The sequence below is a fragment of the Cherax quadricarinatus genome, chromosome 16 (assembly GCF_038502225.1).
Source record: "Cherax quadricarinatus isolate ZL_2023a chromosome 16, ASM3850222v1, whole genome shotgun sequence".
NCBI lineage: Eukaryota > Metazoa > Arthropoda > Malacostraca > Decapoda > Parastacidae > Cherax > Cherax quadricarinatus.
The window spans coordinates 45,108,480-45,120,647 of NC_091307.1; the positions used below are offsets into that span (position 1 = coordinate 45,108,480).

The 12,168-nt window shown below is 39.2% G+C and overlaps 1 protein-coding gene across 2 annotated transcripts in view; it reads left to right on the forward strand.

The window, feature by feature from the left end:
• The window catches only part of LOC128688835 (transient receptor potential channel pyrexia-like), a 69,707-nt gene that overhangs the window by 29,883 nt on the left and 27,656 nt on the right, over positions 1-12,168 (forward strand). The window contains exon 2 of one of the 2 annotated variants that reach the window (XM_053776824.2): positions 2,949-3,192. The exons of the other annotated variant lie outside the window; for it this stretch is intronic. Within the exon in view, the coding sequence (XP_053632799.2) occupies positions 2,949-3,192 (244 nt within the window). The remainder of the gene's footprint in view (positions 1-2,948; positions 3,193-12,168) is intronic. 2 annotated transcript variants of the gene reach the window in all.

Sequence of the window (12,168 nt, forward strand, 5' to 3'; positions counted from 1 at the left end):
TTTTGGAATATAATGGCAAAATAGTGAACTTATTACACTTTAGCACCTGAGAATAGCACCTTGATTATTTTAACAATTGTGAATATATGAACTAAGGTAGTTATATAAAGCTAAAATAAAGGAGAAAATATATAAGGGACTAAATTAAGCAATGGTAAACAAAGTTCAATGGACAGATAGTCACTATGAAATAATATTGGTTTAGAAGTAAGATCTGATTTGTAATATTAAATAAGTTGAGCAGTGTATTGCACAATAAAAAGTAAAAAAAATATGAGGTAGTTGGTACTACCTAGCAAAAGATAGTTTTGGGACTTGCAAAAAAGTAATTGGAATATACACTAATTGCAAACACAATAAAAGGCGACTAAAACAAGTAGTGGTAAACAAAATTAAATGGGCAGGTAAGAACGATGAATAATATTAATTTGGAGTAAGATTTGACTTGTAACACAAAATTATGAGCAATTAATTGCAGTAACAAAGAAGTATAAAGTATTGGAGGTAGTTGGCATTAGCTAGTGATGAAAAATAAAAAATAATAATGCACAATATAATAGTAACGTACACTATATGCACCACACGTATATATGTATTAAGGGCACTTATCTAATCTGTTACAGAAATGTCAGCTTTTCTAAGGAAGGTAGAGAAATCATGTTCGTTTGTGATGGTATATTGTTGTCCTGTTGATGTTTTCCTTACTAGTATTTTCCCATCTCGCGTGAAACACTGATGTATTTTGTTTTCCTGTTTAAGTTTCCTCAGCCTGAACAGAAGGTTTTGACATTTTCTTGTTTGACACTCATTTATGTACACTCCATTTTTCATTGTAATTGCTGATTTAATTAGGTCCTTTCTTTTGTCATATGAATGAAGTCTGATCATTATACTGTGTTTACTACCTGGTTTTCCTAGCAAACGTGTTTCTTTGATTTCATTGTTTTGCACGATGACTTGTACGTGCTCCTTTATGCACATAAAGGGCCCCAAAATATGGAATTCATTACCAGAAGATATTAAAGTAACCCGGTCAGAAAATCAATTTAAGACTCTTCTCAAAAGCCACTTAATCGCCCTAGACTAAATGCTAAATACTCAGTACAGACATACTCACTTATGTACTCCCACATCATAACTTCAACAATCACTTTGAACCTTTTATCCATTGTTGACAGGAATATAATTGAATCATTGTTTTCACAAAAAGCATTTTTGAATATACTATGAATATATTTTTTGTCTTGTACAAATTAGATTCACTTATAATTAATAATCTACTGTACAACTATGAAATAATTACTATCCTACTGTCCAACTATGATATAATCCTTAGTGTTAAGTAGTCTCTAAGCCAATAATGTTAAGTTGGCCCATAATGCCTGGGCATAATAGAGGTTCTCTTTGCATTGCAACCCACTATTGTAAATACAAAATCTCAATGTATTGTTTGCAAAGACATAAAATAAAATAAATAAATAAATAAATAAATGCCTCCTGAGAGCAGGAATTCAGCTGGAATGAATTAATTGCATTTCAGTTAATTTAAATAAGGAAAATTGACCCAACATACAAACAAATCAGGATATGAACAAGTCCACGGAATGGATTAAATTTGTAACCTGAGGTTCCACTGTATATATAGGCAGAGAGTGAGGTGTGAGTGGCACATGGAACCCTGAAGAACAACATATTGGGACGAAGATGGGTAGATGATGAGATCATGTGACTCCTGTGTTGGTAGATAAGACACATAGGCAACAGTTAGGCAACTTTATTCCGAAACGTTTCGCCTACACAGTAGGCTTCTTCAGTCGAGTACAGAAAGTAGGCAGGAGCAGTAGAGATGTGAAGACGATGTAATCAGTCCATCACCCTTGAAGTCGTAGATTTGAGGTTGTCAGTCCCTCAGCCTGGAGAAGTTCTGTTCCAAAGTCTGGAACTAACTGAAGATCAAGCGACAGTGTTGAGACTTAAATACTGTTGGAAGGAGAGGTGAAGAGTAGTAGTAGTGAGAATGTAGCCACTGAGAGGTCATACCATTTGATAATCACTCTGTCAGACACTGCAACACAATGGCATCTTGGTACAGAAGAGAAAACACCTCGGACAACTTTTTCAAGTGAGAACTGTTTGATCTGAGAGGGACATGACCTCTAAGTGGCTACATTCTCACTACTACTACTCTGCACCTCTCCTTCCGACAGTATTTAAGTCTCAACACTGTCGCTTGATCTTCAGTTAGTTCCAGACTTTGGAACAGAACTTCTCCAGGCTGAGGGACTGACAACCTCAAATCTACGACTTCAAGGGTGATGGACTGATTACATCATCTTCACATCTCTACTGCTCCCGCCTACTTTCTGTACTCGACTGAAGAAGCCTACTGTGTAGGCGAAACGTTTCGGAATAAAGTTGCCTAAATGTTGCCTATGTGTCTTATCTGCCAACCTATCGGTATTGTATACAACTCCTGTGTTGTTGGGTAGGTAGTGCTTTGCCTGACAACTTATCGAGGTTATACTACCTCGCTTGTACAAAGAGATGCTAGCTTTCACAATAACCTAACCTCCTTACCTAATATATCATAATATTAAAATCTAAGGCTACATTATTAATTCTAATATTATTTACTAACAATTTAAGCCTACCTAAAATATCCTTAAGATGTAACTATCAATTTGCACACTGTTTTTCACAATTATCTAATGTTATTGTCATGGCAAGTATGTATTAAGGGTCCCCACAACCTTGACACTAAATTATTTACATCAAATCAGGCAACAGATTTTTTTTGGTATGAATAAATTTCCACATTCACCATGGCTCAGTAACTATCTTACCAGAATTGTTTTCCATCCTGAAGAAGGACTTTCACCATCACTCACTCAATAGCCATCTTTACAGAAGAAATTCACCCATTTAACAATATTTTGTGGTGCACTCAGGGGCCATGCTGTAGGAGAATGCACTGAGATGAGTGACAACCAAGAACAACAATTACCTCTGACACTCAATGCTGGTAGTTGTCGTGGACACTGTACACTGCTGCTGGGCCTGGAGGAAGGTACCACACAAGATGTACAACTTACGATGAATGGTGCCACCATCACCACCTCTAGCATGGCTGCATTCACACACCACCACCAACAGTTTGATTGTTCTGACACCACCATGCATCCTATCTTCCTAGTGAGTATTGTTATTACAGCCTCCCATCACTTAGCGATGTATTCGTTTACCAAAGATTTGGACTTACAACGGGCTCTCTGACCAGTAATCATATCTATATAATGTATATTAGAGCTGATTTCCTTTTTTCTGTTTATTACAATATACAGTACACTACTGTATAAACATTTAAAAATACACCTCTGCTTACGAGTGCCCCGATGTGTGAGTTTTTCAAGATATGAGCAACTGCTTGGTCAGTTTTTTGCTTCCAGATGCAAGCGAAATTTCAAGATGTGAGTGGGCCTCAAGGGAGGTTTCTTGATGCTGGTGAGGGGCTCTTGCTCTTGTTCTAGGGAATTGGATCTCAGTTGTTTGTTGGACTATCTTATTGAAACTTATCAATGTATGAGGAAAAGATGCTTCGGACCATAAATAACGGAGTTGACTTCTCAGCCATTAGCCACCCCTTAGCGGTATACGTATTTTCATATGGTTTTTGTGCTTGTATTCTCGTTTTTTTTGGTCTCATTTGATAGAATGGAAGATATATTACAGAAATAGATATGAATTTGATTAGTTTCACGATAAAAAGTACCTTGAAATGGAGCTCAAAGTAGGAGAAATGTTCGATTCTTTGGTGATGTTCAAAAGTAAACAAATGACGTCACCGTCCAATACCTGTTTGACTGGCCACTCCAATAGTAAGTTTATTCAGGTTAACACAAATACAGTTACATAGATCATCATACATATCAGCATATGTGTAAAGAACTAGGATAACCCAAAAAAGTCAGACAGAGCAACTTATTTCCATTATTTCCAATATGCAGTCATGAATGGGTTAACATTTATTTATTTATTTATTTATTTTTTATTTGGACATGATACATAGTTGTACAAAGAAATATAGTGATTGGATGTACAGTACATGCCAAAAGCCCCTTGTATGCAGAGCATTATGGGCTGGCTTAAAATTAACTTAAGATTAACTAAGCAGTGATATATTCAGTGGTAAAATTACAGTAAACAAATTACAACATGAAGTACAAATGAGTATTTCAGACAAGAAGCATTAAAGTTGTACAAATTTGTAGCATAACAGTGTATAATATAATCGAATCAGATCAAGTAAAATCAATGATTTGTAGTGCAGAAACAGGTCATATGGTCATTAGATGAGTTACTGTGCATTCAAGAGAATGGAGTATGTATTCTGTTAGGTAATGTAATTAAAAAAAAAACATAGTTTGATAGGGTCACAGGTTATACATTTATGAGGTTCAGTTATTCAGTATTTATTTCGTTTTGGGTGAGTAAGTGATCTTTGAGAAGAGACTTGAATTTATAAACAGGTAGTGTTTCTTTTATATTTACACGTAATGAATTCCAGATTTTAGGGCCTTTTATGTGCATTGAGTTTTTGCATAGCGTGAGATGGACACGAGGAACATCAAAGAGTGATCTGTGCCTTGTGTTATGGTCGTGTGTTCTGTTGAGGTTGGCAAGGAGATGTTTGAGGGGAGGGTTAATATCAGAGTTAAGTGTTCTGTGTATGTAATAGGTGCAGTAATAAGTATGGATGCTTTGTATGGTGAGTAGGTTTAGTGTTTTGAATATTGGTGGAGTGTGCTTCCTGTAGTGGGAATTTGTTATCATTCTGACTGCAGCCTTTTGTTGGGTAATTAGTGGTCTGAGATGGTTAATTGTTGTTGAGTCCCATGCACAAATTCCATAGGTGAGATAGGGGTAAATAAGAGAGTGATATAGGGCCAGGAGGGTTGACTGTGGAACATAGTACCGTATCTTCGATAGTATGCCTACGGTCTTGGAAATTTTCTTGGAAATTTGTTGTACATGTGTTTGAAATTTGAGTCTATTGTCAAGGTGGATTCCTAAGAATTTTCCCTCTGTTAGCTTTGTGATAGGTGATCCGTTTATCATTATGTTAAGAGGAACATCTGTAGCTCTGTTACCAAACTGAATGAAGTAGGTTTTGTCAATGTTTAGTGTAAGTTTGTTAGTCTTCATCCAGGTAGATATTTTCTGTAATTCAGTATTTACAGTATTGGCTAGCATGACTGGGCTCGGGTGAGAGAAGACATATGTATTGTCATCTGCAAATAGTGTGGGTTTGAGTAATTGCGAAGCATTTGGTAGGTCATTTATGTAAATGAGAAAGAGAAGAGGGCCAAGGACACTTCCCTGTGGGACACCAACTGTAATTGGCTGTGTGGAAGAGTGCTCCATTTGTGTTCACATATTGGCTTCTGTTGCTAAGGTATGACTTTAGGTAGTTGAGGGAGTGCCCTCTTATACCATAGTGTTATAATGTTATGTGCAGCAAATCATGGTCAACTGTGTCAAAAGCTTTATGTAAATCATTGAAGATCTCCAATGGGACTTCTTTTTTCTCGAGTGCAGTGTATATTTGTGTTAGCAAGTGTATAATAGCATCATTTGTATTTTTATTAGGCCTGAACCCAAACTGACAGGGGTTGAGTATGTTGTGGGAGATGAGGTAGGAATAGATTTGCTTATGAATTAGTTTTTCAAAGATTTTAGAGAGAGGGTGTAAGTTGGATATTGGCCTATAGTTATTCAAGTCTGCTTGATCTCCTCCTTTATGTATCTGGGTGACCCTCGCTATTTTGAGAACTGTAGGGAAGGTAGAGGATTCGATGGATTTTATTAAAGTGTGTTGCAATAATTGGTGACAGCACTTGTGAAGCTTTTTTATATGTAAAGAGTGGTAAGGTATTTAAATCTCCTGTCTTGTTCTTTAGTGTGTTGATAATAAGTGAGACTTCTGCTGGGTTGGTCGGAGCTAGGAATAGTGTGTTTGGGTAGGTGCCAGTGAGGTAGTCATTGGGTGGGGTATTTGAGCTTGGGATTTTACCCGCAAGGTGTTTTCCTATGGTGGAGAAGAAAACATTGAGTCTGTTTGCTGTTTCAGTAGGTGGGAGTAGGGGTTCATCTGGTTTTGTTAGTGTGATTGTTCTGTTTCCTGATAACTTTTTTGTTCCTAGAATTTCAGATAGGGTGTTCCAGGTCTTTTTTATATCATCTTTTAAGTTGGATAATGTGTTCTCATAATACAACTTTTTTGCCTTTCTTATCAGGCTGGTTAGGATAGATGAGTAACGTTTTGGTTGGGCTCTGGTTATGTGACCCATTCTGTACTGTTTTTCATACTGGTGCTTTATATTTATGGATTTGAGGATGCTTGGTGTTAGCCAGGGACTGTTCAGTCTCTTAGCTGTGATCTGTTTAATTATTTTAGGGCATTGCTTGTTATAGAGGTACAGTGGACCCCCGGTATTCGATGGCATCGGTATCCGTTAAATCCGGTATTCGATACATTTTAACGCAAAAATTTTGCCTCGCCACTTGTTAAAAAACCCGCCACACGCGATTCATCCAAGACGTGTCCACGTGTGGCCTGAACTGCCCCGTGCGTGCCAGTGTTTACAAGCCAGCCAGTGTGCTCACATCTAAGGATGCATTCGGTACATTCCATATTATCACAGTGTTTTTGTTGCTTGTTTCTGCAAAATAAGTCACCATGGGCCCCAAGAAAGCTTCTAGTGCCAACCCTGTGGTAAAAAGGGTGAGAATTAGTATGGAAATTAAGAAAAATTTTGAAAGGTTTGGGACTAACCCTGAGAAGCCTATGCCAGTTGTGGAATCCATTGTGCCTACTTCAAAAATTAAGGAAATGTGTGCAGAGTGGGTTGAACTGCAAACCTTTATGGATGAAAATCACCCTAACACAGATATTGCAAGCCGTGCTGGTGACTATTACAATGACAATGTTGTGGCCCATTTTAGACAAATCATAAAGGAATGCTAAAGTAGGAGAAACTTTTAGAGAGGGTGTGGTAGGTAAGTTTGGGGTGCCAGGTGTAAATGATAATGGGAGCCCTTTGATTGAACTTTGTATAGAAAGGGGTTTAGTTATAGGTAATACATATTTTAAGAAAAAGAGGATAAATAAGTATACACGATATGATGTAGGGCGAAATGACAGTAGTTTGTTGGATTATGTATTGGTAGATAAAAGACTGTTGAGTAGACTTCAGGATGTACATGTTTATAGAGGGGCCACAGATATATCAGATCACTTTCTAGTTGTAGCTACACTGAGAGTAAAAGGTAGATGGGATACAAGGAGAATAGAAGCATCAGGGAAGAGAGAGGTGAAGGTTTATAAACTAAAAGAGGAGGCAGTTAGGGTAAGATATAAACAGCTATTGGAGGATAGATGGGCTAATGAGAGCATAGGCAATGGGGTCGAAGAGGTATGGGGTAGGTTTAAAAATGTTGTGTTAGAGTGTTCAGCAGAAGTTTGTGGTTACAGGAAAGTGGGTGCAGGAGGGAAGAGGAGCGATTGGTGGAATGATGATGTAAAGAGAGTAGTAAGGGAGAAAAAGTTAGCATATGAGAAGTTTTTACAAAGTAGAAGTGATGCAAGGAGGGAAGAGTATATGGAGAAAAAGAGAGAAGTTAAGAGAGTGGTGAAGCAATGTAAAAAGAGAGCAAATGAGAGAGTGGGTGAGATGTTATCAACAAATTTTGTTGAAAATAAGAAAAAGTTTTGGAGTGAGATTAACAAGTTAAGAAAGCCTAGAGAACAAATGGATTTGTCAGTTAAAAATAGGAGAGGAGAGTTATTAAATGGAGAGTTAGAGGTATTGGGAAGATGGAAGGAATATTTTGAGGAATTGTTAAATGTTGATGAAGATAGGGAAGCTGTGATTTCGTGTATAGGGCAAGGAGGAATAACATCTTGTAGGAGTGAGGAAGAGCCAGTTGTGAGTGTGGGGGAAGTTCGTGAGGCAGTAGGTAAAATGAAAGGGGGTAAGGCAGCCGGGATTGATGGGATAAAGATAGAAATGTTAAAAGCAGGTGGGGATATAGTTTTGGAGTGGTTGGTGCAATTATTTAATAAATGTATGGAAGAGGGTAAGGTACCTAGGGATTGGCAGAGAGCATGCATAGTTCCTTTGTATAAAGGCAAAGGGGATAAAAGAGAGTGCAAAAATTATAGGGGGATAAGTCTGTTGAGTGTACCTGGTAAAGTGTATGGTAGAGTTATAATTGAAAGAATTAAGAGTAAGACGGAGAATAGGATAGCAGATGAACAAGGAGGCTTTAGGAAAGGTAGGGGGTGTGTGGACCAGGTGTTTACAGTGAAACATATAAGTGAACAGTATTTAGATAAGGCTAAAGAGGTCTTTGTGGCATTTATGGATTTGGAAAAGGCGTATGACAGGGTGGATAGGGGGGCAATGTGGCAGATGTTGCAAGTGTATGGTGTAGGAGGTAGGTTACTGAAAGCAGTGAAGAGTTTTTACGAGGATAGTGAGGCTCAAGTTAGAGTATGTAGGAAAGAGGGAAATTTTTTCCCAGTAAAAGTAGGCCTTAGACAAGGATGTGTGATGTCACCGTGGTTGTTTAATATATTTATAGATGGGGTTGTAAGAGAAGTAAATGCGAGGGTCTTGGCAAGAGGCGTGGAGTTAAAAGATAAAGAATCACACACAAAGTGGGAGTTGTCACAGCTGCTCTTTACTGATGACACTGTGCTCTTGGGAGATTCTGAAGAGAAGTTGCAGAGATTGGTGGATGAATTTGGTAGGGTGTGCAAAAGAAGAAAATTAAAGGTGAATACAGGAAAGAGTAAGGTTATGAGGATAACAAAAAGATTAGGTGATGAAAGATTGAATATCAGATTGGAGGGAGAGAGTATGGAGGAGGTGAACGTATTCAGATATTTGGGAGTGGACGTGTCAGCGGATGGGTCTATGAAAGATGAGGTGAATCATAGAATTGATGAGGGAAAAAGAGTGAGTGGTGCACTTAGGAGTCTGTGGAGACAAAGAACTTTGTCCTTGGAGGCAAAGAGGGGAATGTATGAGAGTATAGTTTTACCAACGCTCTTATATGGGTGTGAAGCGTGGGTGATGAATGTTGCAGCGAGGAGAAGGCTGGAGGCAGTGGAGATGTCATGTCTGAGGGCAATGTGTGGTGTGAATATAATGCAGAGAATTCGTAGTTTGGAAGTTAGGAGGAGGTGCGGGATTACCAAAACTGTTGTCCAGAGGGCTGAGGAAGGGTTGTTGAGGTGGTTCGGACATGTAGAGAGAATGGAGCGAAACAGAATGACTTCAAGAGTGTATCAGTCTGTAGTGGAAGGAAGGCGGGGTAGGGGTCGGCCTAGGAAGGGTTGGAGGGAGGGGGTAAAGGAGGTTTTGTGTGCGAGGGGCTTGGACTTCCAGCAGGCATGCGTGAGCGTGTGTGATAGGAGTGAATGGAGACAAATGGTTTTTAATACTTGACGTGCTGTTGGAGTGTGAGCAAAGTAACATTTATGAAGGGATTCAGGGAAACCGGCAGGCCGGACTTGAGTCCTGGAGATGGGAAGTACAGTGCCTGCACTCTGAAGGAGGGGTGTTAATGTTGCAGTTTAAAAACTGTAGTGTAAAGCACCCTTCTGGCAAGACAGTGATGGAGTGAATGATGGTGAAAGTTTTTCTTTTTCGGGCCACCCTGCCTTGGTGGGAATCGGCCGGTGTGATAATAAAAAAAAAAAAAAAAATAAAAAATAAAGGAATGGGAGGTACGGAGCTCTATGGACAGATTTGTTGTGCGACAGAGGTCCAGTGACTCAAGCTGGTCCTAGTGGCATTAAAAGAAGAAGGGAAGTAACCCCAGAAAAGGACTTGCTACCTCAAGTCCTAATGGAAGGGGATATCCCTTCTAAACAATAAGTTCGACACACAATATGAAGTTCAGAAAACAATATGAAGTTCAACGATGAGAAATTTCAATTACTCAGATATGGTAAACACGAGGAAATTAAATCTTCATCAGAGTACAAAACAAATTCTGGCCACAAAATAGAGCGAAACACCAACGTCAAAGACCTGGGAGTGATCATGTCGGAGGATCTCACCTTCAAGGACCATAACATTGTATCAATCGCATCTGCTAGAAAAATGACAGGATGGATAATGAGAACCTTCAAAACTAGGGAGGCCAAGCCCATGATGACACTCTTCAGGTCACTTGTTCTATCTAGGCTGGAATATTGCTGCACACTAACAGCACCTTTCAAGGCAGGTGAAATTGCTGACCTAGAAGATGTACAGAGAACCTTCACGGCGCGCGTAACTGAGATAAAACACCTCAATTACTGGAAGCGCTTGAGGTTCCTGAACCTGTATTCCCTGGAACGCAGGCGGGAGAGATACATGATTATATACACCTGGAAAATCCTAGAGGAACTAGTACCGAACTTGCACACGAAAATCACTCACTACGAAAGCAAAAGACTTGGCAGACGATGCAACATCCCCTCAATGAAAAGCAGGGGTGTCACTAGCACGTTAAGAGACCATACAATAAGTGTCAGGGGCCCGAGACTGTTCAACTGCCTCCCAGCATACATAAGGGGGATTACCAACAGACCCCTGGCAGTCTTCAAGCTGGCACTGGACAAGCACCTAAAGTCGGTTCCTGACCAGCCGGGCTGTGGCTCGTACGTTGGTTTGCGTGCAGCCAGCAGCAACAGCCTGGTTGATCAGGCTCTGATCCACCAGGAGGCCTGGTCACAGACTGGGCCGCGGGGGCGTTGACCCCTGGAACTCTCTCCAGGTAAACTCCAGGTAAACTCTCCCCTCCTCCCATCCCCTCAATCATAACCAGATCTTCATTAAAGGTAAGTGTCATGTATTCTATTGTTAGTAGAGTACTACAAACTGTGCATGTCTTCTTCAGTTTGTGTGCATTAAACTTAATATTTCATGTGGTAAAATTTTTTTTTTCATACTTTTGGGTGTCTTGCACGGATTAATTTGATTTCCATTATTTCTTATGGGGAAAATTAATTTGCCTTTCGATAATTTTGGCATACGATGAGCTCTCTGGAACGGATTAATATCGAATACCGGGGGTCCACTGTATTGGGTCTTTTTTAGAAAATTATTAATACATTTGTCATTGTCTGTATAGATTTCTAGCCCAGTTTGCCAGTCGATGTTTGTCATTGCTGCTGTGAAGTTATTAATGGCTGCCTCATTATGAAGCCTGAAGGTTACTTTAGTAGTGTCGTGGGGTAACTTACCTAGATTGGTTATGAGAAAGGTAGGGTAGTGGTCTTTGGTATTATCTGTGTTTATGCCTGATTTTAAAGGGGATATGGTGTTGGTCCAGATGTGGTCTAATAGGGAAACACTAGTCTCTGTAATTCTTTTAGGTTTTGTTACTGTTGGTAGCAACAAGAAGTTACTCATAGTGTTTGTGAATTCAGTTACATGTGGGTCCTGGTCTAGCAGGAGATTTATATTGAAGTCTCCTGAGAGTAGTAAGTGATCTTTATTCATGTGTGCATCATTTATCATACTTCCTAGGTTTTCACTAAAACAACTGATATTTGACTGTGGTACTCTGTAGATGTTTATCACTGTGAGAGGTTTTTGTAGGTATTTGGATTTGAATTTAGCTATTATATATTCCAAATGTTCATCCCTTGTGCAAGTATTATTGATACATTCTAGTTGGTCTGAGTAGTATATAGCTGTGCCACCCCCTTGTTGATCTGGCGTACAGTTGTGTATGGCTGTGTAACCAGGAATGGCATAGACATCTGTAGTATCTGGCTTTAGCCAGGTTTTGGTGAGAGTAATGATGGATATACAGTGGACCCCCGGTTAACGATTTTAATCCGTGCAAGAGGGCTCATCGTTATGCGAAATAATCGTTATGCGAATGAATTTTCCCCATAAGAAATAATGGAAATAAAATTAATCCGTGCAAGACGCCCAAAAGTATGAAAAAAATTTTTTTTTACCACATGAAATGTTAATTTTAATACACACAAACTGAAAAAGGCATGCACAATTAAATGACACTTACTTTTATTGAAGATCTGGTGATGATTGATGGGATGGGAGGAGGGGAGAGCATTATCTTCTTACTGTTTAGAAGGGGAAT